This window comes from Pyrus communis, chromosome 12 (genome assembly GCF_963583255.1).
Source record: "Pyrus communis chromosome 12, drPyrComm1.1, whole genome shotgun sequence".
Taxonomy (NCBI): Eukaryota; Viridiplantae; Streptophyta; class Magnoliopsida; order Rosales; family Rosaceae; genus Pyrus; species Pyrus communis.
In genome coordinates this window covers 310482-338243 of record NC_084814.1, presented here as the reverse complement: position 1 = coordinate 338243, position 27762 = coordinate 310482, and the positions used below count along the sequence as shown (strand labels likewise).

The 27762-nt window shown below is 36.6% G+C and overlaps 3 protein-coding genes across 4 annotated transcripts; 2 read left to right on the top strand and 1 right to left on the bottom strand.

Moving 5' to 3' along the window:
* Window positions 1–1845: 1845 nt before the first annotated feature.
* Window positions 1846–5042, bottom strand: LOC137711616 (protein VACUOLELESS GAMETOPHYTES-like). Its single transcript, XM_068450871.1, has 2 exons — window positions 4604–5042; window positions 1846–2589 (listed from the first exon to the last, which is right to left on the bottom strand). Exons 1-2 carry the CDS (start codon window positions 4980–4982, stop codon window positions 2069–2071), a joined length of 900 nt encoding a protein of 299 aa, XP_068306972.1. The 5' UTR covers window positions 4983–5042; the 3' UTR covers window positions 1846–2068.
* Window positions 5043–10285: 5243 nt separating this feature from the next.
* LOC137710978 (protein RGF1 INDUCIBLE TRANSCRIPTION FACTOR 1-like) lies at window positions 10286–12607 on the top strand. Of its 2 annotated transcripts, none has more exons than XM_068450159.1 (5): window positions 10286–10444; window positions 10631–10714; window positions 10838–11056; window positions 11197–11412; window positions 11709–12607. In XM_068450159.1, the coding sequence occupies exons 2-5, from the start codon at window positions 10712–10714 to the stop codon at window positions 12027–12029; spliced, it is 759 nt and encodes a 252-aa protein (XP_068306260.1). In that variant the 5' UTR covers window positions 10286–10444; window positions 10631–10711; the 3' UTR covers window positions 12030–12607. The 2 variants fall into 2 exon arrangements, with proteins under 2 accessions (XP_068306260.1, XP_068306261.1); XM_068450160.1 differs by having other exon boundaries at window positions 10604–10714.
* Window positions 12608–23597: 10990 nt separating this feature from the next.
* On the top strand, window positions 23598–27605 carry LOC137710803 (protein ACTIVITY OF BC1 COMPLEX KINASE 3, chloroplastic). Its single transcript, XM_068449934.1, has 7 exons — window positions 23598–24150; window positions 24390–24953; window positions 25143–25698; window positions 26155–26341; window positions 26442–26808; window positions 27190–27332; window positions 27447–27605. Exons 1-6 carry the CDS (start codon window positions 23830–23832, stop codon window positions 27316–27318), a joined length of 2124 nt encoding a protein of 707 aa, XP_068306035.1. The 5' UTR covers window positions 23598–23829; the 3' UTR covers window positions 27319–27332; window positions 27447–27605.
* Window positions 27606–27762: the final 157 nt, after the last annotated feature.

The following is a 27762-nucleotide window of genomic DNA, read 5'->3' as shown; positions in this document are numbered from 1 at the left end:
TATTTTAAAAATATGGGGATGCTTGTGAGTTTGAGTAGAGTCTGTTGGTATATTCAAACACCCCATTTGAGCAATGTATGAGAAGTTATTATCTAAGGTTGGTTATGTGCGTTAATTTGATGGTTTTATAGTTGTTTCGCATATAGGTGAGGACTACCTGGAGGACGAGTGCAGCCACGCGAGGCTTGGGGCTTACGACTTTTCTACGTATCAGTGAGTGGGCTTTTGTTTTCAGTATATATATATATATATATATATATATATATATATATATTAATTGATATCTTTCCAGAAATTACGTTTTAATGGTTTTATAATTGAAATGCCATGTCGAATATCGTCGATATTCTTATTGTGATTGTGTTGGTTGTGTTGTGGTGCCGCAGACGCTCAGGCAAGTCAGGTGAATATGTTGTTACTGATAGATGTGGTGTTGATGAGACTGAGTTATAGCATATATTCTTGCACCTCGGTGATTGTGCTCCGCCAGAGAAGGGCCTAACCTTCACGTGGTCGTTCACCTCCCGCACCATACGCTCACCTTGTATCTAAGGCAGGTGCCAGCTTGTTGTACAGACCACTATAGTTGGTTCCGACTCGTAGGTGACCCGCGATACATCGCACAGCCTTCACGTGATCATAGGATTGAGTGTATTTATATACACCAGCCTGTCGTACAAACCAATATAGGTGGTTCCGACTCGTGTGTAGGATAGTGGTTGAGGAGCTATAGTTTCAACCGTACATGTCACTTTAGGTGACTCCGGCTGACGTACTGATATTGCTGGCATATTATGATTTGTTTTATCTCACCTGCTTGATGCTTATACTATTTGTTTGGATATTCTGACGCGGCATATTCTGGCATGGCATGTTCTGGCATGGCATATTGAGCTTTATCGTTTTAGCATGATTTGATATACGAGAACGTATAATATTTTCTGGAAAGTATACAGGTTTTACAGAGAGGGGTTATTACTTGATATTGAAATGGTTTGAAAAACGAACTTTGTTTCTTCCCATTCACATTTTCTGTTTTACGCCCCTCCAGGTTTTAGGCAGCGAGGACGTGGGTGACGAAAGAGGCATCGAGGCATTTCTGACAGAGCACCCTCCATGTAGGATTTTCTAGTTATCACTTGTGTACTGTTTGTTTATTCTGAACTACACCTAGGATACTTGAACTTTTACTTTGCATTTCTCCTTCCATGTTTGTCACTATCACTCACTGATTTTTTTATTGTAAATTATCTTGTTGACTTTATTTTTCTTGTATTTTCACTCTTTTACTTCCGCATTGCGCACTTGGCTACGTCACACTCAAGTGACGGTCGGCACGCCCCAATTTTTGGATCGGGGTGTGTCACATGTTGTCATGCAAGGGCTCAATATCTTTCCACCACTGTGGTAAATGGCCACTTACACTAATCCCTTTTTTTTTTTTTTTTCCTAAAGTGTCTGTATATATATATATGCAGGTCCTTTATGCAAGGGGATCCCCATTTTTTTTTCAAAAAATAGGGATTAGGTGTGGGGCCCACTTCACATTGAACTTCAACGATCCAAAGCGTCTATTTTGTAAGTTTCGTTTCATAGATCATCCTTACAAAAATTCAATTCAATCCGAAACCATTTATCTATTTAATTATCAAGATAAAATTTCATTATTTCTTATATAACAAAATATTCGTTAATTTCTTCGAACTCAATTAGATGTCTTAAACATTTCCGATTTGGGTAATATTTTGCAAGGGTGATCTAAGAGGTGCAACTTGAAAAATAGATGGTTCAAATTGTTAAAGTTTGATGTGGTGTGAACTCCACAACTAATCCCTATTTTTATAAAAAAAAATAAGAATCTCTTACCTTAAAGGTTTCCTGTATATATGTATATCATTATATGTTTGAGCAGATCAGCTACTTACGGTGATATATAATAATTAATCCATCATATAGATATATATATGTATGTACATATATCATAAATACATTTGGTAATTCATAAATATAGTGTCTTAAAGTGGAGAACTTCATGAATATGCGCACATGCCCAAGAACATATTGTTAATCAGTCAGGAGAATTGGATGATCGGCGGGCATTTGGTCTTCCTGACCTGGCAATATCTTGAACCAAGACTTCAGCAACACTTTCCCCAAGACCCTCAATGATGCCGCCGACGAATTCGGTAACAACTTGAGACGCGAGGCGAGCAGCAGTCCCTAACACACTCGGCTTTTCACGTCCCTTGAGGCCGTTCTCTTGCAACCCATTTATCATGTTCTTAGCGCACACTGCATGCAGATGGTAATCGCACACCGTGCAGTGGTAAACCCTGCCCGACCTCCTCCTCCTGCACTCCACACAAACAAAACTCCTAGTAGAAAAATCTCCGCCACTACTACCAGTACCACTTGCTGCTGCTGCTGGTAAAAGTCTTAGGGTATGTGGGTGAGTCTGGAGGTTTATTTCTGATGACAGCATCGCACAGCAAGGATGCATCTGGAAGCTGCATGCGCTGCATCTGAAAGCATAACCTTTGCTTGGCTTGTGACAAATATCGCACTTGGATTGTGCAATTCCTCCCTTAACTAAATGAAATTTTTCTTCAGTGTGGTATTGCATAAAAGGAAATAGTATGTGAATGTATTAAATACGTATGTGTATGTATTAATTAGAATGTCAGCATCTAACCCGTAAACAATTCAGAGTCTTCTATATATTGCTAAGCAAAATATATAGTTTGGTAAGATAACACTTGTCGCATCCGTATAACGTACGAGTAGCCAGTAGTTTGGATTTGTTTCAAGAGAATTTTGATATATATATATATATATATATATGTATATATGTATGTATGTATATTGATGAGTCAATTTCATATTATATATTTTACCCTATTCTTAGTATATTTTGGTTAATATTTTAGAAGAATTTTGATACTTGGAATTATATTTCCAATATAGGACTTTCGACTTCTTCTAGAGTAAAACATAGTCAAATGGATGAATTTTGGAGTAATTCCAATTGAAGGACGATCGTGAGTCACTTAGCTTGGTCGTATCAAAATATCAGATTTTTGTACCAAGCGATGATTTTCTGGCAATAAAATAAAGGAGCAATGCGCAGTGCTGGAATAATGACGTTTAGGGTTTGACTTGCGTTTTTGGAGCCCAAGATGATCTCAGATGAGTTCATGGCCTTCTGGAGATGTGTTCAGAAGGCCCTGATCTTCAAAACAATCTATTATAGGCCGGATTTGGAGGAGATTTGAGGCTAAAGCGTGGCTGGACAGTTTCTATGCAGATTTTCCTAGTTTAATTAGGGCTTTATTTTCTAAGATATTTTATTATTATTTAGTTTCCTAGTTGGAATAAAGGACCTATGTTTTAGGGTTTGTGCGATGGCTTAGCAAATATATTGCTTTGCCGTTCTTAGTTTTGACTAGGCTTTCTTTTATGCAACTTTGGAGTTGGAGAGAATTGCTAGGGTTCTTGGAGATTTTCTACTTTAAGGTGTTTTCGTTCCTTTCATTCTTAATAATATTTTCTATGATTTTAATTATGAATATGTGTAACTAATTCTCTTTTTGCTAGGGTGAGGCCATGAGCCTTAGCAAGAATATGTAGTTTCTCTTCGATTTGCTTATGATTATATGCATGCAGGTTTTCGAATTATTAATCACTGGTTTAAACTATCTAATTGTCTTGATGCTTGATCACCATTAGGATGTTTAGAAAAGTAATTTGATGCAATTTTGGTCGGAGGTCGGTCCCTGAAATTGACGAAGGCTTCTTGTGATTAATATGTGCAAGTTCACTTAGGATGAATACCACATCTTAAGGGTTGTACAGTTTTTCAAAAGGTTTCACAAAACTTAATGAGTCATGCATGTTTAGATTTGATCTGAATACCACAGACGGATTGCATGTTTGATATACGCTCTATGTTGGGGGTCCAAGTATGCATATATTAGGAAAACCTAACCTTCAAAATATGCATGTATAAGTCATAAGTAATTGAGAGAACTATATAGGATTGTTATGGTGACGGCGGATCCCTAGTGCTTTTTTAATTTGATTTTTCCAAAACTGTTTTCTGTTCCTTTCAGCTTTAATATTGTAGATTGTTTTATTTTTATTAATTAAATTCGTTTTATTAAATTAGGTCATAAAAATCAATCATCTCAAATTTCTGTTTTACAATAATTAATTGGAATTTGGTTTGCTTTGAATTATTTAATAATCTCTGTGGAGAACGACCTTGCAAGATCCGTTTATACTACAATAACCTTATCATTCTTGCAAGTATTATAGAAGTTTTTAGCCCGTTTGCATGTGTAGTAAATTCCCTATCATATATATATATATATATATATACAGGCCCGGGAAGGGATCCCCATTTTCCAAAAAAAAAATGGGAACACCCTCTTGACCATTATATTTGACTTTAATGAAATTTTGTGGCCATGTAATCTCAACCACAGGATTTCATTAAAGTCAAATCTAATGGTTAAGAGGATGTCCTCATTTTTTTTGAAAAAATATATATATGTATATGCATGGCAATTGATTGTGAGAGTGACGTAGGTTATGAATGAATTACCTGCTTTAGAATAGAAAACAAGTTGGTGTTGGATGTGGAAGGGATGGTTCTTTAGAGCTGGAGGAGCCAAGGCACAAAAATCATGCAGCTGAAATTGACATAGTTGACAAATGAACCTCTTGCCGGCGCCGTCCTCCTTGCAGCCTGCGCAGGTGAAGAGGTCGGGCAGGATCACTTGGGACAGGGGGTGTTGTGGATGACCGAAATGAAGTCTCTCTTCCCCAAATATCAGCTGAGATGTGGGGAATTCGAGCAAAGGAGACTTGTTATTTCTAGGGACAATATTATCTAAATTTGTGGGTTGGGATTGGGGGGGAGTTGATTCTGACCTCTTGAGGAGAAAAGTTGTCTTCCTCGGGGGTTTATTGCTTATCATCATGGTTGGTTTCTTTTCTCTCCCCTCTGCAGCTGGTCGACCAATGGTCTCTGGCTAGCTAGCTTGTTATTTGGTGGTGCAAATTACAAAACACAAGGAGAGTATTTATGCTAAAAAAGTTAACACTATTTTGGGGAACCATGTTGAAAGAAGATGCCACGTACTTAGACACATTGAAAGAATTTTGCTACTAAATAAAAGAAACGTTTGTCATCTTTTTCAAATATACATCTATTTACACTCATAAAGTAATTTAACGATGGAGGACCAAGATTGAGGATTAAGGCTGCATTGTTTGGGGTTCACCTTGCAACGTGAATTATAGTTTTTAGCTCTTGTTCAAGAGTCATCTAGGCATAAAAGCCATAAAATCGAGAAATCGTTTAGTTAATTAATTTTATTACATATTAATTTTATTACATTTTAATGGATTTTTTTTATATATTTTATATAGAGAAAATGATATTTCTTTCATAAATTAATCAAAGCGTATATAGGCATAAGAAAGGATCTCGAAAAAAATCTTATCTAAGTAAAATTATATGGTAAAAAAGCCTAGAGAAAAGAAAAGATATCCGCATACTTTTTAAACAAAGATCATTGATGTCGGAAAGAAGACAAAACTTAAAATCAAGGGATAACATCTGCAATAACGAGCTTGTTTTGAATACAATTTAATCCAGGAGCAATGACATTCATCCATCCAAAATGAGAACCCCCGATTTCGAAGGCTCTGTTGGGCAATCCTGTGAGCCACTCCATTTGCCCTACATGAAACATGTTGTACATGAAACTAACGTAACCTTAATCAAATAATTAAAATTAAAAAAATTGTGTAGTTGAAGATGGCACTATTTAAGTCTCAAGGTCACCAAGAAATGAAAAATGAGTAAAGTGATGCAGGGCAAAAAACAGTTGTGCACTTCGCTATCGAAAAAGAAGATACCGCCGCACCAAAGTCAAGGTGTGTCTTTATAAACTTTAGTCGCGGGCAATTTGCATGTGATTAGTTAGCTTTTCCGCGGGGATCTTCGACTTTCTTGTCCCAACCAACTAGAAATATGATCCCCATCGACCCAATAAAAGTAGAGTTGTAATATTCGATACAAGGGGAAATCAAGGAAAATTTTGTTTCTTGATCTGCTTTTAATTAGCAGTAATGCTAGCGAAACTACATTTTTTTTACCACATTAGTATATCATATGATTTAGCAAATAACGTATAAAATAAACATCTAATGAAATCAGCTCGTTAACTAACTTGCTATATCATATAATGAACAATATAGTACATAAATGTGATCTCCCTAATACCTTTCTTTAATTAGTCCCATCTCTTATGTATTTTGCTTGTTGGTTTGTAGAGCATCTTACGACAAATATTAAAAAAGGATGCTTCGTTTTTTCAATTTCTTGGTGGAGTGGGTGATGCCCCAATTATTAGTCTGTGTTTTTCAAGTGATTCCCATTGGGCCATTGATAGTACTCCCTTTCCATCTACCCTTTACACCAAGAAATACACATACGAAACTACAAATTAATTAAGAAAAACACGATATTCCTTGATACGTTGTATCTTTAAGACTTTAAGCCATATATCACAACTTTATTCCAGCAGGCAGCAGCCAGTATGTTTCTCTTGAGTTACAGTAGTCACTATTTGTTAGTACTTGCCCACTCTCCCAACAGATCGATCACAATTCTTTTGATCCTTATCCAACACGGGAAAAAACTAAGAACTGAAGCTTAATCATCCTTACCAGTAACATTCTTAGGAGAAAGTTTTGTGCGTATCAGGCATAATGCTACAATGTGTTATCATTTTACTTGTTATAATATGAGTGGACGACAACATTGATATTATTTTATTTCTAGAGTATATTAATTAGGTAAAACCAAATACATGTGTTATAATTTGAGTAGAAGAAATTGCCATGTAACGATATTGTTAGGGTAAAATTGGCAATTCTTACATTTGTATAAATTTTTGGATGCAATTGTTGAGTTTAAGCTTGTATTTTGCGCATTTGATAGAAAAGAATGTCACTCACAATTAGGGACCTGCTTAAATAAATTTGTTATGTACATGCACTCATGTCATGTAGTCTAGACTTGCCTGAGATAAAACTAAACGAGGAATTACAGTTTGCTCAATTCTAAATTGTATGGTTAAAATAGTTATAAGTTTAATTGTCTGTTGTAATATGGGAATTGTTATTCGCACTCCAAAAATCTCATTTTGCACTCCAAACTTTCTATAATTAATAAGAAAATTACACTTGTGAGGAATGTAGAATGAAATTTTTAGAGTGCTAATAACAATTTCCTTGTTTTATTTGGGTTAAATTAAATAAGCCCAACTATTTTACTTCTACTCGGTCAGCGACAAATGGCTAGGTGTTTGGACTTGATTTTGGGCCTGATTTGTAGATTATAGTAACTTGGGTGTTTGGGCCTTTGTGTGTTATTTGAGTCTCATTTTGTAAATTTGTAATTAGTCTTCCGAAAGGTTTATTCTTAGAATTGAGTAAGGAAACCTAAAAAATGTTATTTGGATTGAAAGAAATCCATATTGAATATTGAGGTGGTTTGAGCAATACAAACAATCAAACAAATTAAAACTCTTTCAAATTCTACATGAGCGGATGAAACAAAATGCGTCATGGTCTTAATCTTTTAATGTGTATGTGATACCAATTCGTCAAGGCATTTTATAAATAACATCTCGAAATGAGATACTCTTTTTATTTAGTTAGTCTAACTTTTAAAAAAAAAATTGTTTTATCAATATTTTAATTACTCATTAATAAAATAAGAATATCTCTTACTCATTTAAAGAGAATTGCTCAGAGCATCTTTAGTGAAGACATACCGATTTGAGTTGTAAAAACCACATTTACATCTCTAGAAGATGTGAATATGAATTCTACTTCAGATGAAATGTAAATTAGAGATTTCATTTATTTTTTTTCCTAGTAACTTCATAACATAAATTTACAATCTCATAACTTTAATCTCATTACTCAAAACTTAAAGTACCATCAAAAGGGCAATAAAAAAATTAGCATAAGTTTTTTATTTTTTTAAAAATCTGATTGTGTATTTCAAACATTTTGTAATTAGAAAGAATATATACTCTTATGAGGTGTGCAAACTTAGATATTTGAAATGTCAATAATTATATATATATATACATAAGGGGTTGATCTGGTTAATTCACTGTTGTAAAATCAAAATTGACCAACTCTTCCAATTTGGATTGGTTTGATAAATCGAATGGACATAACAAAATCAAACCAAATAAAACCATTTATTTTGTTGGGTTTTAGTTTGTTTGGCTAGCCCTCCTAAGCTAGAAGAGTTAGCCCAACTAAATTGATTGGAATCTTTCTGTGTGTCAATTATATATGAAGTGTAGATAAGGTTTGCAAAGAAAGATTAATGGTCGTGTATCACAATCACAAATAATGTCCCTAGATGCTACCGGAGCCACGAGTAATGGCGGTTACCTCATTACTCTTCTTTTCTATGACTTTAGCTCGCAGGCTAGCAGGCTCGCAGCCGTTCATTTGTCTGTGTGTGTGTGTACATATCTACAAGAAAAAGATACAATCATTCATTATTCTAAACACTCTTTATAATTAGGGACTATAATTCTCTCTTCCTCTTTTCATTCCCTTTCATCCCCTCCTCTCACATTCTTTATTTTATCTTTTTTCTTTCTATAAAAAATTAATATAAGAAATTGACGTGGCTTAACCATGACCGTTGAAATAGAAGGAGAGAGAAAAAAAGAGGAGAGAGAATCCTACTCCTATAATTAGACCCCCACAATAAATCATTTAATTTAAAGAAAAATTGAAATTGGAAGTGACCATTTACCACAGTGGTGGAAAGGAGTATCGTCCTTATATTACGGCATGAATTCGAATTCCGTTGACTTCTTAATCTAATATCTAATCTAACAAATATTTCGTTTGACAAAAAAAAAAAAAAAAACCTACTTACTGGCAGTTTATTTCTCTATTTCTTTAATTGTTTAAATAAAAATATTTAAACAAAAAAAAAAAAAGATGTAGAAAAGTAAATTACAAGTAAAATAAATAACATGTAAAATCGTAAATTGCACATGCTTTAAAGTAAAATAAAAGAAGGAAAGAGAATCTTAAATTTTGTAGTCTAGGTTCATGTTTTGAAGATTTGTTTCAGTGTGCTGTGAACGTGATTTAATATTTTAAGTGTTATGGTATTATGAAAAGAGGGTTTCTCTCAAATTTCATTTCATTTAAAGCATGACACATAATATATTAAGTTGTGTTAAAAATTCTACTTACTTTGACTACCCCACAGAAGAAAGTTTGGAGTTGGGACCGGCCCGGATACAGCCGAACGTCATGCAGTTGTTGCGTGGCGGCGTTGAAATCAAACATCCGTATTACGAGGGCCCACTTTTACCAGTCCATCGAACGGTTAATGCACAAACAGATGGAGTGATCGGACGGGTAGTAAAAGAGGAATATGCTGCGATGGATCATGCATGTATGCCTTGAAATCCACTGAACGTCGATACATTCGTCTGTTTACCAAATGTGGGCACGTTTTCCTTTCCTCTGTCCAGCTCCTCCTTTTCAATTTTAACTTTCCTTATTATTTTTTTATTTTTTGAAATAAAATTAATTAATTTATAAAAGCAGGATTTTGAGCGACCGTCTTATTAATTTGATAGCAATTAGAATAAGTGAAATGCTAGAGAAACTATCTCGAGACTTGACATAATTAAATATCTGAACTTTAATAATATATATGAAAAGACGGTAAACAGCAATAGTATTTAAAATTTTATAATATTGACAAAAAAATAATATTAAAGGTCTAAAAATCTCCTTAACATTTCTAATCGAGTAATATTATTCATATTATGTTTTTATATCATATTTGTATACTACTTTAGTGGCATCTGATGTGGACAGCCACATCATTTGAACTAAAAAAAGAATGGAGAAATACGTTTCGTATACCACAATCATCATTTAACTAATTAGTTTTTCTTAATTATTAGTTATTAAATAATGAACTAAATTTAAAAATTTGATTAATTTAAATAGTTGTCTACATCAAATACCATCTAAAATGGTATAAAAATGTAATATAAAAACATGATATGAATAACATTACTCTTTCTAATTAGACTAATAAAGCACCTGGTTTGTTTCCCCTTGTCTGGTGATTTATATTTTTGACATATAACTATATGTAGATATATACATACAGATGGATATATATATATATATATATATATATAGTCTAGTTTGGCGTACTTGTGTAAGAGCGGTCGCTCGTGTCTTACCCAAGAAGAAGTATCAGTCCCGGAAGACTTGCAGTGCTAGTCCTACTTCTCCTTTGTTCAAGTTCTCTCTACCCACTACCGATTTCAGAACGCCTGCCTACCTGCCTTCAAGTTCTAAGGTCTCATATCTCTATCGTAATCGTCTCTCTGCATATTCTATGTTAATCGTTTTCTTTTTTCAGAGCTTTTTGTTTCTGTGCGGTTAATGTGTATTTAATTCAATTTAATTTGTTTGTTTTTGATTGGTTTTTCTTTTCTTAATTTGTGTTTTTCGGAAGGATTCAATCTTAATCTAAGATTTTCAGATTCACAGTGCCTATCGACAATCAGCAAGAGAAAGAAGAAGAAGAAGAAGATAGAGAGCAAAAACACAAGAGAAGAGAGACATGGTACTAATTCAATATCTAAACTTATCATTTATTTGATTAATTACAATTACACCGCATTGCTCAATTTGCTTAGTAGTTTCAGTTAATCAAGTTCTAATTGGGTCGTTGGTTCATATGAATCAGGTGAGTTCAATTGTACCGATAGGGCGAATTGGGAGGGACGAAGATGATTCGATTTGTCCGGCGTGGTTAAAACCAATGCTGAGAGCACACTACTTCGTCCATTGTGAGATTCACGGCGATTCCAACAAGAGTGAATGCAACATGTTCTGCTTGGATTGCATGGGAGATGCTATCTGCCCTTACTGTTTGATCCATCACAAAGATCATCGCGTTGTCCAGGTTCCTTCCTTCGTTGCCTTAATTTCTTGTTAATTTCCCCGTTTTCGTTGTTGTTGATTACCGTTGAGTGTTAAGAGTTGATTGTAGATTGTGATTTCATGTGTGGCGTGGGTGGTTTTTGTTTGGGTTCATGTCTGTAGATAAGACGGTCGTCCTACCATGATGTGGTGAGAGTGAATGAGATTCAGAAGTACATAGACATATCGTGCGTGCAGACGTACATCATCAACAGCGCAAAGATTGTGTTTTTGAATGAGAGGCCGCAGCCAAGGCCCGGAAAGGGAGTCACCAACACTTGTGAGATTTGCTGCAGAAGCCTCCTCGACTCCTTTAGGTTCTGCTCTTTGGGTTGCAAGGTATCCTTTTATCTTTTCGTCATCAATGCGGCATCTCTTTGTAAAATTTATTATCTTTTCATTTGCATAAGTGCATTGCTCAGCGTTCTCGTTCTTCATTTGCTTGTTGAATGGTTAATTTCTTTGGAATCACATTGGATCGAGAACTAGTTTGAACCCCCTGCTTTCTTCCCCTGTTATCATTTCTCTACAGGGTATAGATACTTGACCGGCTTAGTGCTAAGCATTGGGGTTGAACAATTTCTGTGATTTTTATTTGAGTTAAATCGCAATTAATTTTCGTTTGGTATTTGTAGCTTGGAGGAATAATGCGGGGTGACCGAGAGCTCACATTTGCAGTGATGAGGACAAAGCACGGCAGGGATGGTTTCTATGGCGGGTCAGAATCAGATGAATCAACAACTCCAAAGAAGATAACGAAGACAATGCATATGTTCAACCGTCTCATGAATGGAAATGCACTTAACTACGAGCGTGGGAGTCGTGGGGGGGAGAGGACTACCTCAAGTTCGGGTGATGAGGAGGGCACTGCCAATCTTTCTCCATCCACTCCTCCCCTTTACAACCACCACAATGCCAGAAGACGTAAGGGTATACCTCATCGCGCACCCTTTTGATCAGATTCCCATTCCCATTCCCACTACGTGATTAAAGTACATAAATATATATATGGATACATACACATATGTGTATATAGTGAATCATCGTCATCGACATACAGGTAGTTTTAGTATGAAAGTGAGATCAAATAGAGGGAACATGTCAAGAATCAAGTATAGAAATAGTAGGTGATGGAGAAGTAGCATGGCTTTTTAATTATTAGCTCCGGGGGAAGGAACGGAACGGAACAGGTTGATGGTCCCGTAATCCATCAGTCTCTGTCCGGGATTCTAGTTTGTAAATGGATCAGAAGAAACCGTAGGATACATACAACAGCTGCTAGCTACAACCCTCTTAGGCCTGTACAGAATATTGTGGGTTCCTTCCTAGTTGGAAAAACAAAATCATGGTCGAGTTTGAGTGGCATTATATATTTGTGTGTGTTTATGTTTGTAGGTATGTATGACATGTACAGTAACAGAACATATTTTGTGCATATAGGTGGTGCTTTTATGTTAAACCAATATGTCATGCCATTTTTTGTTTATTCTCCTAGAAAGAAATTAGAGAGAAAAATATATATCTCATTGCACTATGACAGACGGTTGAGATATTTAATTCATTTCATGGTGGGTTAATGGTGAATATGGAATATGACGGCAAGTGCGAATGTGCCAACAAGTATGGCACCTTACATACATATTCTGGTTATAAAATTGACTACTTTTATTTTTGAAAAAATAAAAACTATTTTCTAGGGTTACAATTCGATATTCCTTGGAAAATAGTCACGTTTTAGCCAAACGAATTGTCTTGCCCTTGGTCTCTATATTCTAAAGACTAGTATTTTGTAGACTCGAGATTCTGGGTTTAATTTTATCTTCACCTATTTAACAAACGCATAGGGTGGTTTTGTTTTATTTTATTTTAATTTCAAACGATAGGGTGATTAGATGATGAGTTATGCCATTTTGCGTCTACAAGTACGTAAAATTAACGTTGTGTTACTTGATTAAGATGCTCCTTCTGAATTGCCCACAGATGTCTTTTTTAAAAATTGAAATTAAAGATGTTTAACTAAATTAATTTTCCATTTAGAATCTTGACGGATGACGAAAATAAGAGATCATGCATGGTAGGATTTGCAGACGAAGTATTTTTTGATGATTTGATGCTGGATGGAGATGAACTTGTGTGCAAATATAACGGATCACCGATGTCTCTTTTTTATTTTATTTTTTGTGCATCTTATATCACGCCTGATTTAATAAGTTGTTATTTAAAAAATGAGATATGATAATAAAGATAAAATGTAATTATATTTATACTGGATGCAGCTCATTCATCAATCTAAAATGGTAATTAGGTCTGATAGATTGTTTAAGTGGAAATGAATAGTTAATTGGGATGACAATGATGGAGTTTTGGACATTGGGAAGATGAGATGAGGGAAGTTGCTAATGCTAATTTGCTATCATGGAAAACAAAAGAAAGCGAAAAGCTTGGTGGACACGTAAACCCCACACCACCATCCATAAGGACAAGGACAAAGAAAAGGATTGCTAATTTGCTACACACAAGTACTCTCTCTCCCCTCGCGCTTGAGAAATTTTTTTATTGGGATCAGAATACGAATGATACATCACCTGCTTTATATAAGTAGGGAAAATTTTACTTTTTAAATTATTAACTTTTTAACACATATATTCTACAATTTTCATAATAACACATATTGTACTATCCCGTATTGCGATCACGTTGAAAACTCTCTCATTGCGCTTTCATTGATTGAATAATTAATAATTGAATAATATGGGGAAATGAATAGGAATGTGAATAATTAAAAAAAATAAAATAATGTAGAAACAAGTGGATTAGCGATTGCCGTGAAGAATCTGACCTCTCATGTCTCATCCACTCGTTTCTTGGGCCTTCCATTCCATCCATGTCCTCCCCTTTTTATCTCTTATCAATATATTCCACAAATCCTTAAATATATTTATTTCAGAAAGTGGAAAATATAAAGAAGGAAAGAAAGAAAGAAAATATATGAGGAAGCGAAGACAAAAACATATGTGAAATGGTGGCAGCTCAGGAGAAGAGATTGAGATGAGACGCTGCTGCTGCTCTGTCGGTTTGTTAAATTTTAGAATTGAATACTCAATAGGAGGCGTTTGGAGTGAGTCAGTGGTCGTGGTGATAAAGGACGGCCACGTTTGATTCATTACTGCTGCCGAGTGGACGCGTAGCATCCCATCCATAACTTTGGAGTTGTGTGGGCCCGTTTCTATCCTCTTGTTGGACACTAGTCTCACACACACCTGCTCCTTCCTTGTGAGTGTACGACTCTTGCCTCTTGGCCCTTGGGACAAATTCAACCGCGTGTTTTGTTATTGCAATTATTATTATTATTTTATTCCAATAATAACATGGTTTTCTTACGATTTTCCAATTGAGTAAATCATCTAAACATTATATTTTTAAGAGATTATTTGACTTGGAGATAGCACCAAATGAGCATTCTGGTGTAGCGTATCCTCAAGATGCGGATGATCATAATAAGCATGCAGCTTCTCGCCATGGGCGCATCTACATACAGTACTAATGAGGGTGTGTGTTAACTTAGATAGTATAGTGGGGTGGAGTTTATGCGAGTGCGTCTTACTGTGGATAATGGGGGGTCATTTCTTCCTTTTCTTTACTTTACTTCTTTCTTTACATTTGAATATTCAAAGCCTCTTTACCTTGCCCTTCTCGTTCCAAAGTTTTCTTCAATTATCCAGAAACAAAATATTAAATTGTTTTTAATAATGCTCTAAAAACTCTATTTCGTCTCAATTTATTTGTCCTCCGAAATTAAATTTGTGTCGCCTCATATTCCGAAACTCCATTTTTGTCTTAGTTCAACAAATCTCATATGTAGGGGGGAAGCGTAAAAACTGGTGGATCGATAATCAGGACGAACCCAATTAAAAATGAAATCTGATAAATATTTCAAAGCCTGGATCGAATGCAAAACCTTCAACTTACAAAACTGATCCAGACCAGTCTTGTTTCTTATAACAGCTACCCAATTCCATAGGCCCATTTATAATGATTCAAAAGGCCCAACTTTGCTTTTTTTCTTTACATTTTTATTTATTTTTTAAATACAAATTATTCTTTCGCGACCCTAAAGTAAAGTCATGCTTGGCTATAGATTTTCAGGTCTCAGTAAAATTGATCGATAAGTTATAAAAGTATGAAGGAGAGATTTGTAAACGACTCTTAAATAAAAACTTGAAAATTTGCCTTACATGTCTTTGCTATGTTTATATTGTGCATTTTTATTTTTCTTATTTAACATTTTGTAATCCATTTTATACTAACCTGACGTCAATCGCCAAAACATAGCCTAAAACTCACACACAATTGCAATTTTTTCAAATTCTTCTCTCTTCCGTCTTCCTCTACTCCTCTCTATCTTACTCTCTTCCTCCTCCAGCTCTCTCTCAGCCGTCTTCAAAACACACCGAGACAAAACCACAATCTCTCAGGCATCTTTCGGACTTTATAACTTCAGTTTTACGGCACCGAAGACCGTTTTATAGCCATGCTTGTGGATGTACATAGTTGGAGCAATAATAGAAAATATGAAAATAGTGAAATGATAATAATCATAAAGATAATCACAACATCAATGGTACAAGATTAAAATAAACAATTAAAGAGAAAGTTAAAAAAAAAATTAAAAAAAAAGACAAACTTGAAGATTGAGGCTTGCATAAATGCAATCTTAAATACAGATTTTTGCCCCTGTCCTCGTGCTTATAGTTCAATAAACATTTGTCTCCTAAAATTCAATAATTTATAACTTAAAGTCGAAGCACTATAATTTTCGGACTCTGTTATATATTTTGTACCCTCATGACACAACTCGGAACATATTTAACAATAAGAGAAATAATAAAGTCTCGGAATAAACTCTTTACCGACAAGCAATGGCTATGAATTTATATAGAACTCAACATCTTGTTTTATGAACATATGTAACTTTGTATCTCAACAACAAAAATATATTGAACCTTTGCAAAAGGCACGGCAACATCTAATAAAAATATGTATCATCTGAATGAATCATTTGACTCAAATTTCAAAAATAACTACCTATTAGCAGTTCAAATGCACAAACACATGACCCTCATTTAGACAAGTGAGATTTATTGTAAAAATGACGGTGTGTGCAGTGGAATAAATAAAACAAGACACAAAATTTACCAAGTTCCTCTACAGTCAGTGTAACTGGAGTGCGTCCTCGGAGCAGCAGTGGTGCTTTCATTATAATTTAGAATAATAGGAGTAAAATAACTCTCTCTGTTATCTCATCTCCTCTTCCTCTCTTTTCTCTCTTCCTTTTCCTCTTTCGTGAACTTATTACTTTGATGTTGTGTGGAGTTTGTATTTATATAGAAAATAGGAGTCGTATGAGGCAAGCTTCGACAAACAGTGGAAGGGCCCATTATTGAATTCTTTGAGTGGACATCCACTGTTCTACAACACTCCCCCTTAGATTGCCACAAGTCTTCGATTGACTCGTTAAAATCTTGATATGTTTTGGGTGCTCCCCTTGATGAGTATTACTATATCTGTTGTGCTTGTTGACTTTCCACAGGCTTGTTCTTGAACTGGGCTGGAGGGCCTTCTGTTAGACTTCCTCCAAAGGTCTAAATTTACTTCATTTATTTGGAGCTAAACTCGATTTAAGGGTGGTGGACACTTGATCTTGAATCGGACTTGTGATTTCTTTAAAGGCCTTGAGACTTGTTCTCAAATGAAATGGGACCATGAGCAGCTCCACGTAACAAGTGATCTTCGGCTCCGTCGGGGATGAATTGGCACGTGTTTTATTGTGCTTGTCTCTACATGCTTCAATGTATCATTTTCACTTGTCTTATCTGTTCCCCTTGCAGAAGTGGTATTTTCCCTAGTTTTCCCATATGCAGGTGTGACATCTTCTCTTGCAGTATTTGTTCCCTGATGCAGGAGTGGAATGCAACCCTTGCATTTGAATGGTCATTTAGAACATCACTTCTCAGCAACTCATCATGCTTGGCAGCTTCAGTGTAAATAACCAACATCATATCAACAGTTGAAAATGAGTACTTGAGAGCAATGCAAGGTAAGCAACTAGGCAAAGGTTTCGGGCAATCAGTTCTAGATCAGGAGCTTGATTCCATGTGGCGACTGATTGCTTTCTTTCTCCTTATCCTGCAGGTGAGAACAAAGACAAAGGAAAGGACATGGAGATTGCATGATATGAGATACTCTTGCTCTCGTCCTTGATGATATGAGATACTCTTGCTATGGTGTGACTTGTTTGAAGAGATATTCTCGGAGAGGAAGAAAACTGAGTATTTCAAGATGCTTTGTTGAAGATGCATTCTCGGAGATGAGGAAAAGTTAGGTATTCTTGCAAGTCTGCCTTGTTATGGAGAACGGAGGTCTACATATATAGAGATTTTCCAACAGCAAGTAGTGGTGTTGTGCCTTTACCCTTGTCAGCAACTGTGGTGTAATTAGAATAGTAAGATTTACGTGTTTTCAACTTTGTTAGAAATCTTTGACAAAGTTGCACGTGATATCCAAAAAGCTGAGATTGTGTCTGAGAAATGTTGATGAACTTTGATCTAGGAAATCCGGCTTTTGAAATTCGGAGAGTGGTGCCTTTTCGATCTCTGAACAAGTGGTTCTGTTGCCTCTTCTTTTTATAGAGGCATCAATTGTGCTCAAAATGTATGCTCGGAAAACTGTTGCATGTAGAATTTTCCCCTTCTTGCACCTTTAAGATTTTATCTGACCTCATTTTTCTTTCATCATTTCTAAAAATGGCTTGCCCATCTAACCTTTGTTTAGATTTGAGTCTTGGGAGGGATACTGACGAGTCACGTCAGGATAATATATGGCACCCGTCCTTCTCATCTTCTAATGGCCCTCTTATAGTTGGAGACTTTGTGATGAGGAATAACATAACCGCTGCAGTGATAGCTAGGAATCTTCTCACTCCAAAGGATAACAGAATCCTTTCAAAACGGTTTGATGAGTCGGCCATTCAAGCCTCATTGGCTCTCAGCGTTCAGTGTGCTGGCTTTGTTTCCAATATGGGCCAACGCCTACTTGCTCAAACTCACCAAGTTGAATCATTGATGGCTGAGATGACAAGTCTTAAACAAGAGATCAGAGGGCTCAAGTACGAGAATAGAGTGTTACACGTGCTTGCAAATAATTACTCGACGAGTATGAAAAGAAAACTCGTCCAGCTGCAGGAATCCGAAAGTCGGATTCAAAGTGATCACCAGAGGTTCGTTACTAGATTTCGAAGGCAACTGATGCCTTCCCCTCATGATCTTTTGCCAAGTACTGAGGCGTCGCATGATCAATCTCCAATGCCTTCTTCTTTTGGGGTACTACCGAGTATTGACGCTTCACATGAGCAACCTTTATGAAGGCTCCATCTTGTTTGTTTGTTTTAACTCATGTGCATGCACATACCTGTAATTTCTTGGAGATATCAATAGATAAGCTTTATTTCATTCAATGTATTGTGCCAAATACAAGAAAGCATATACTTCATTAAGATGTGGTACTTCTGGACCAAATATCAATTTATCTTTACCCTTACGAAGATAAATGATCATTCTTAGTGTCTACATCATTTGAGTATTCAACTCATAATCTTCAATCCATATGATTCTTTAATATCATAAACATCATGGATAATATTCGTGTTGGCGTATTGTTCGATCTGCAGTTCGAGACAATATTCCTTTCAACACTTTATAATCTTCCTAGACTCTTCAGGAGTCCCAATCTAATGTCATCGACTCTTGTAAGAGATTTTAGTTTGTTGCAACAATATCATAGTGATAGTACTCACCAAGACAATTTATACCATCCATTGGTATTGAGTACATATTTTATGCTTTACCATTCCGGGGCTTTCTTCATGCAATTTGAATCTTTCAAGGATTTTCTACACTTTATGACACATTTTCCTTTGAAATTTATACAGAGCAACTTGCTTCCATGTATACTTAAGGGATTTACTTTTTGAGATATGATGTGGGCGACTCATAACCCTTCATATATAATTCTCCATTCATATGAACTTGTTTACAAGAGTATAATTTCAGGTTTCACTGAGTAACCTTGTGTCATATCATGCGACTGTATTTCACTATATTACAAATGCCCATATGTAATCTCCTTGGTTCAACATCTTTTGGCTATTTGTATTATATACACATATATAGGTTCATTTTTTCACGTTCTTACAAAATTGTAATGTGATTGCCTTTCTCCATTTTTTTGGTCAATAATCTTTCCTTTCGTCGACGGAAAAGAACGGGACTCAATATCAACATAGCTCATTGATGAATTTAGTAGCTACTTGTAAAAACCAATATTACATTGGTTATCATCAATTTGTGATCCTATATTCTCAAGTGCATGCGCATGCATAAAAACTTTTCATTTCTTTTGGATATCCATTGTCTCTTCAAGGGCATTACACTATCTCATCCAGGATAGTCATAATTTTAGAGAATGCGGATCATAACCTCTTCTTGAGCGTTATAGAGCTTAGATTGTAATCTCCATTTCCGGGAGTTGAGTCATTAGAACCTATATTTCTACTATGCTTTATGCATGAGACACCAACATGCCCATGTCCGCGAATTGTCCTTTCTGGGACGTTTATCCATGCGACGACTGTCATGCTTCTGGCATGCAACAATTATGCTTTGGGAATGCAATAGTTCAGTAGTGTCATATTCTTCTTCTTTCGAATGATTGAACCTTTTGAGTCTAAGGGTCTGCCATGCTTCAGGCATGCAACAGATAAATCATTTACTGCCTCATTATATTGTCCAACAGGGACATCAATTCTTGTAGGCACATTTGAAGCAAGTATATGTGATTTCATCACTTTCCTTGCATCATTAAATGCATCTGGCATTTGATTGAACATCATTCAGTTGTTCTTACTTCATTTTCATATTGATTGCTTTGTGAATCAAATTAAGACAAATTCCCTTCGTTCTTTTGGAATGGTCTTTTCTCATCATTATTCTGGAATGATATTTTCTCATCGTTATTCTGGAATTTCTCCCCCTAACGTTGAGAAAATTGTCTTATCAAAATGATAGTCCGCAAACCACGCGGTAAACATATCCCCAGCCAAGGGTTCAAAATATTGAATGATAGATAATGAATCAAATCCAACATAAATTCCTAGTATGTGATGATGCCTCATTTTAGTATATTGTGGCAGTGCAATAGGCACATAGATAACACAACCAAAAACTCGTAAATGTGTAATGTTTGGCTTGTGCCCAAACACGAGTTGTACTGAAAAATATTGATGATTGGTAACAGGTCTCAACCGAATTAATATTGCATCATGTAAAATGACATGTCCCTATGTAGAAACTTGGCAATTTCATTTTCATGAGCAAAGCGTGGGTAATCAATTTCATCCGCTTAATATATACTTATGCTAAACCATTTTGAGTATGGATATAAGGAACTTCTGGTGTGGACTGAGACTCTTCTGGTCTTTATCATAGTTAAGTTGAGGCACTGCGACACTTCAAACTTACGGTACTCATCAAGGAACTTCATGTCCTGATCTTGAGGATCAAAAGACTTTTGCCTGATCTTTTTGCATGATGGAACTTCAGGTTCAATCATATTTATATGATGAGGATCAAGAAATTGCAAGTTCTGATATGATCAAGGAACTTCAGGTCCTGTATATGCTCATCGTAACAAAAGATAAGTACAATAAATAAATTAAAGCAATAGGCGGTAATTCCAGCCATAGTAAATAAATTGCATTTAAGTAAATAAAACTTGTGACAAGGGCTTTAATTCAGCACCATTCACATAAATCAAAACTTAAAGTAGTAAGCGGTAAAACTGTCCATGATAAATAAATTGCTTTAAAGTAAATAGAACTTCTCAAATGGTTTTAAACCAACACCATTTACATAAATAATAATAACATGAAATATATATATTTCTTTCCACATGGTGCCGTGCACCTTCAGAAGCCTTTATATTTGTTTTTATTTTTCTTCTTTTGTCGGCACCCTTTTGCAATTTTTTTATTATTTTTACCAAATGGAGCCGTGCACCGTTCAAATCCCTTTATATTTTTTTTTTCTTCTTAGGGTGCAACCAAAACCACACATTTCCAAACTTTTTTTTTTTTTTCACATGGTGCCTCACTATTCCATAATCCCCCTAATTTTTTTATTATTTTCCTTCCTTCTCTGTCTCTGCCAATCTTGATCCCAGGGCTAGCTGGGTTGTTGTGGAGGTCGCCCAAATTCAATTTAATCAAAAGGCTACCAAAGACTGGCGTTGTTCTTGCATGACCTAGAGAACATGGCATCGCGAAGCAAGAACCTCCATACAAAGACATGGATGACAACGGGGTTGATGGAGGCACAAAAGAGGAAGGTCTGTGTGGAGTTAGTCTTGCCATCACCATCTTAGACAACTGAGGATTCATGGAAGTCATCAAGATTTGTTGAAAACAATGCGATCTGGGTTTCTAAGTTTGATGAGATTCTTCTGGATCTCTAGAAACCAGTTGTCAAGTACAAGTTTTCTCATCTCGCGACGACTGCAGGTCGTTGTAAATTTTAATTCTCACTGGATTTTGGTGGGGCGCTTTTGGCACGGTTGGAGAGATAGAAAATGGACATACCTTTTATTCTGTGATATTTTAGCTAACGGAGGTGAGGGGTAGATAGTGCTTCACCGGATTTATGGCGTTGTGCTTTCCACTGATATGAGAGCTTCTCTTGCTGATAATAATCAAGGATTGCGGCCTTTTGGGTGCAAAACCTGTGGAATTTTCAATGGAGGAAAGCAAACTTTCCGATAAAGGCAAACTACTCAAAGATGTTAATATTTTAGATTGACGGGCTAGGGGGTCCACTCTAAAGACACTGATATTGTCCTCAACTTGAAATTACCACCTGTCAAATCCGTCAGGTGTGGAATTTTATCATAAAAGGTCTCGGTATTAGTTAGAGTGGGGTAATCATATTTAAACCCTTATTTTTTTTTCTTTTCCCCCCACCGATGTGCGATAGCCAACACACCCCCACACGTGGAACCCCATTTAGTGGTTCACAAATGGAGATCCACACATCAGCAATTGAAACTCAGAGGTCGACTCCAATGGAGTCCAGACTTGTTTTCAACCCTTTTAGGAAATGGAGGCCACTCTATGTTAAGAGTCTAGACTTGTTTCCTATTCCACACTTCCTGGTGACAAGCACTTTGACTTGCACAGGCCCGTAACTTGGCTCTGTTACCATGTTGGAATTTTAGATCGACGGGCCCATGGGGCCCCACTCTAACGACACCAATACTATCCCCAACTTGGTAATTTCCACCTGCCTAATTCGTCAGGTATGGGTTTTATCACAAAAGGCCTCAGTATTAGTTAGAGTGAGATAATCATATTTAAACCCATTATTTTTTCTTTCCCCTACCAGTGTAGGATAGCCAACAAAAGAACCATCTCCGTTTCGAAGATTGGTGGGATGCTTGATTTATCTTACCATTACTAGACTGAACGTCACATACTCCGTGCATGTACTCAACTATTTTATGCATCAACCGCATTAGCCACATATGGATGCAACACTTCGGATTGTGAGATACTTGAAGTCCACACAATTCAGGGTTTATTTTTCTAGTCTAGATAATAAGTTAACTGTGACAGCTTTTTGTGATTCGGATTGGGCTGGTTGTCCAATAACTCGTCGTTCTACAATTGGGTATTATGTATTCTTGGGAAATTCGTTGATTTCATGGAAGACTAAGAGGCAGAAATTTGTTTTGCTCTCTAGAGTTGAAGCCGAGTATAGGGCCATGGCTGGGACATGTTGCGAGCTCATTTGGTTGCAGTATTTATTAACAGATTTGCATATACCCATTTCAAGGCTTGTCGTTATGTTTTGTGATAACCAATCAGCATTGTACATTGCTGCCAACCCTGTCTTTCATGAGAGAACACATCATATAGAGATGGATTGTCATTTCATTTGGGACAAGATTTTAGACGGTTCTATAAATGCTAGATATGTCAGTTCTTCTCAACAATTGGCTGACAAATTTACAAAGGCCTAAGGCAAGGAAAAATCCTCATCAATGTTGCGCAAGTTGGGAGTTCTTGACACTCGCTCTCCAACTTGAGGGGGAGTGTTAGAAAGTCAATGTAATTAGATAGGAAGGAATTATATGATTGATTTGTTTATGATACTTTCCATTGATGTATTCCTAGATTGTAGAGGTCTTCTTGTTGTACAAGGAAAACTTTTGTATATATTTTGTATTGTATCAATGAAATAATTATTCTGGTCAAATACGTTTTCTACAATACTCTTGCAAATAGAAAATCACAACACTCAACCGTAATACTAGTAGTAATCTAATCTTTAGTTAACTGTTATTTTTCTTTTTAAATGAATAAATAAAAATTGGCACACGCAAAAGGCCAGTGATACTGATGCGCTAATTGCACGGTGAATTGTGTGGTAGGATGTTTGGGTGAGAGTTGGGCTACTATTTTATTCAACAGTAGAACACGCCACGCCAGTCCACGGCGAGTGTGGCTGCTATTTCTACACCAGACAAATGATAGATATTTGGCCAGCCACGAACCGAAACAATATTAATTGCAAGGCGCGGTTAATCTGAGCTGAGGGAATCTAGACTGGTGGTTGCGCTAGTACAGTAGAGCAGAGCAAAGGAGGAGCTATGATTGTCTCCGTCGCCGTTGGTCAGCCGTTAACTTTGTGGCGGTCTTGTGGCTGTAGAGCGGCGTCAAGGGAAAAGGATAGCGCATCTGTTTACCAAAGGAGAAGTAGCATGAGAGTTAGAGTAAGATCAGCGCGGTCAGTTCTGGCAGAGGCTGAGGCGAGACCAGCAACACCTGCGCTGAAAGTGCAGATCTATCGGGGAGGCGGGGATCGAATGGACGACCTTCAGGCGGAGGCAAGGGCCCTTGCACGTGCTGCAAATGCCTCCATTTACAGCCCCGAACTGCTTGTCGGCAAGTACGGCTCTCGCCCAGTCAAGGTTTTTATTCAATTTCGCTTTCTTCTTCTGCTGGCTTTTCATTTTTCTTGCTTTTTTTTTTTTCATTGAATTATTATGGTTTTTTCTGTTAAAGATTGAATTATTATGTTGTTATTCCTTGGTTGCTGGTTTTTTATTGAATTAGTATAACGTTGTGTTGTTATTGTTTGTTTGGTCTTTTGATTGAATTAGTGTATAACGTTATGTTGTTTGGGTCGTTTGGTGGTAAATCAAATCAGGTAATTCGGAGGACTCTTGAAATTTTGATATCGCTGGGTTCATTTGGGTTAAAGCTGTTGGTGGACCAAAGGAATGGCGTGATCGATCAGAACAAACGACTGCGTGCTGCCGAGCTCAGGACAATTTTCACTCGTTTGGGACCTACGTTTGTCAAATTAGGTCAGGCCTTGTCCACAAGGCCTGACATTTGCCCACCCGAGTATCTGGAGGAGCTCTCTGAGCTTCAGGATGCTTTGCCCACATTTCCAGATGCAGAAGCATTTTCCTGCATCGAAAGGGAATTGGAATTGCCACTCGACTCCGTTTTCTCATGCATATCTCCATCCCCAATTGCGGCAGCTAGTTTAGGTCAAGTCTACAAAGCTCATCTCAAGTACTCTGGGCAGGTTGTTGCTGTAAAGGTGCAACGTCCGGGCATTGAAGAAGCGATAGGACTTGACTTCTATCTCATAAGAGGTCTAGGATTTTTCATAAATAAATATGTTGACGTCATAACCACTGATGTTATAGCACTTATTGATGAATTTGCACGCAGAGTCTATCAAGAGCTGAACTATGTTCAGGTCAGTCTTCCCATCCTCGACAATCGCTGGCATGCTTGCCTTTGTTACCAGTCATTAACTGCTATGAGAGTGTGAATGTTTTTATCCTGACTCGACAATGCATGATGTAACTGCACACATTTTCTGCAGCTTCATAGTTTGTATAAGATTCTTTTGGGTTTCCATGTTAATTTTAACAGGTGCCTGCAGGAGGGACAAAATGCGAGGAGGTTTAAGAAATTGTATGCTGACAAGGCAGAGGTTCTGGTCCCAGACATTTTCTGGGATTATACCAGCAAAAAAGTGTTGACAATGGAGTGGGTAGATGGAGTTAAATTAAACGAGCAGGCTGCAATTGAGAGACAAGGGTTGAAAGTATTGGATCTCGTGAACACTGGCATACAGTGCAGCCTCAGACAACTACTTGAGTATGGATATTTTCATGCAGATCCTCATCCTGGTAATCTGTTGGCAACAACTGATGGAAAGCTTGCGTTTCTTGATTTTGGAATGATGAGTGAGACGCCAGAAGAAGCTAGATTTGCTATCATCGGTCATGTTGTTCACTTGGTTAATCGGGATTATGAAGCTATGGCCCGTGACTACTATGCTCTAGATTTCTTGTCACCTGATGTAGACGTTTCTCCAATTGTACCGGCACTTCGTAACTTCTTTGATGATGTGCTTAATTTAACTGTGAGTGAACTTAATTTCAAGACACTGGTGGACGGTTTAGGTGCTGTCTTGTATCAATATCCATTCAATGGTGAGTTGATGCTTTAACCTTGTTTTGTGACCTTCAAGCCCAACTCTTGAATTTTGGCACTACACGTTATAATTAAAGCAAGCTGACCTGATGGGCTGGGAATTTGTTTATTTTATTTCGAAGTTCTAAAGGAGTGTCATGGGTTAGGACTTATGCTTCTGGTGTGTTTGATTTATCCATTTTTCTTCTTATCCAAGAAAGCTCATTGGCCTGTTTTCAAATTTTCCTTTCGGGTTAGCGTATTTAGTTTAATTATTAACAAACTTCCTCATTATAAGTTTTACATATATTTTAACTGTAAAGAGAAATAGAAAGAAGTTGAGCCCTTCTAAATTTCTCACTTTTCATTATTGTCAATATACAAACTGTGTATTCATATAAACGTAAAACTGATATAGTTTTCTACCTTATTCTCTGATTGAGTCTGATGATTTTGCTTTTCTATTATTCTTGCAGTCCCAGCTTATTATGCATTGATATTAAGGTCACTTACCGTACTAGAAGGTCTAGCCCTTAATGCTGATCCTAATTTCAAGGTGCTGGCTGCTTCATACCCGTATTTCGCTAAAAGACTTCTCACGGATCCAAACCCATATCTCAGAGATGCTCTGATTGAGTTGCTTTTTAAGGATGGGAAGCTTAGGCATGGATTCTGTTGCCATCTTTATACTTATATTGGATGGTAATTGATATGATTTGGTGTACTGAACTACTTGACAATTTGTTACTTCTGTTGATTGCAGGTGGAACCGACTTGAAAACCTGTTGGTTCAGGGAAGAAAAGATAAAGATTTCTCTGCAAAAGATGCTTTACAACCTGTATTGAAGTTAATATTGGGGTCAGATGGTGAAGAACTCCGAACTTTAGTTATTAAGGAGGCTGTTCGTGTCACTGAAGCTTTTGTTTGGGGTACATTTATTGATACCTACAATTATATGCCCAATTTTATGAGAGCTGCAATTGCTAATGGCAATGCTAATGGACCACTTGTAATGAGCATTGCTGAACAAGAAAGCATGATTGAGCTCCGAGATCAAGTACTCCGGATTTGGGGACTTCTACAGTCCTCAGAAAATTTTGATCCAGCGCTTTTGCAGCCCATTTTACAAGTAAGAACCATGTTTGTTTTCTGCACTAGTGCATTGTATACGTTCTTTCTAGTTCTGGGTCGAAAGGCTGTTGTGTTGGTTTATATTGCTTCATCATCTTAGAGTTTATTCTATCATTAGTGCATTTGTTTATCCAATATAACAAAAGAAGAAACCTCAAATAATTCACACGATATGTTCCATTCTTTTTTGCCATTCAGATTCTCTGTTTGATCCTTGATTATATTTGTCATCACACTTCACACCATGTCATTTTCTGCCTTCATGAATTAGCCTTTTGCACTCTTTCAAATGCATTCACATTGCACATTGTCATTGAATTAGACCTAAAAGACTCAACTTATTTATAAACATGTTTTGAATGATATCTCACTCGACCAGGTCCTTCAACAACCTGAGGCACGGAACCTGGGGGGGCGTGTTGTAGGCGGAATCACCCAACGTCTTGCAGCACGGTTGCTGCAACAAGTACTTCGAGTGCCAACAACGGTTTCTGCTTTGACTTTGTGACCATTATAGCTGGGGTAAGCAAATATTTGTATGCTATGTGATGAAGTTATAATATTCTCTTTACCATTTTTTCCCATCATTTGGTTTAAATGGATTGTACATGTATATGTTTGCCTGTGTTAACACAGGCAGAGAACCATTAGTGAAATCCTTAAGGGTGCGTTTGTTGTACTGGACTAGCTTCAAGGATTAAGCTGGACCGGCTTAGAATAGACTAAGCTGGACTAACTTAGTGAAGTGCAGTGTCGGACTAAGAAGCAGGATAATGAAAATAGTGTTGTACTCAATTTGGTGTTTGCTTGGACATAGACTAAATTCATGTTCAATTTTAATTTCTTCTATTACAGATGCAATCAAAATTAATATTATTGGATAAAGTGAAACTCAATAAAAAGACAGACCAAATTTCTTGGCACAAAAGAATATATCGTGATCAAGAGTAGC

What these genes read in the sequence shown, in the direction of transcription:
- LOC137710978 (XM_068450159.1), top strand. An exon ending in AAGATCATCGCGTTGTCCAG is followed by an intron (nt 11,057 to 11,196) that starts GTTCCTTCCTTC and finishes TCATGTCTGTAG; the next exon opens with ATAAGACGGTCGTCCTACCA. An exon ending in TCTGCTCTTTGGGTTGCAAG is followed by an intron (nt 11,413 to 11,708) that starts GTATCCTTTTAT and finishes TGGTATTTGTAG; the next exon opens with CTTGGAGGAATAATGCGGGG.
- LOC137710803 (XM_068449934.1), top strand. Translation starts at nt 23,830, where the DNA reads ATGATTGTCTCCGTCGCCGTTGGTCAGCCGTTAACTTTGTGGCGGTCT. An exon ending in ACGGCTCTCGCCCAGTCAAG is followed by an intron (nt 24,151 to 24,389) that starts GTTTTTATTCAA and finishes AAATCAAATCAG; the next exon opens with GTAATTCGGAGGACTCTTGA. An exon ending in TTTAAGGATGGGAAGCTTAG is followed by an intron (nt 26,342 to 26,441) that starts GCATGGATTCTG and finishes TGTTGATTGCAG; the next exon opens with GTGGAACCGACTTGAAAACC.
- LOC137711616 (XM_068450871.1), bottom strand. Translation starts at nt 4,982, where the DNA reads ATGATGATAAGCAATAAACCCCCGAGGAAGACAACTTTTCTCCTCAAG. An exon ending in TGTTTTCTATTCTAAAGCAG is followed by an intron (nt 2,590 to 4,603) that starts GTAATTCATTCA and finishes AATTTCATTTAG; the next exon opens with TTAAGGGAGGAATTGCACAA.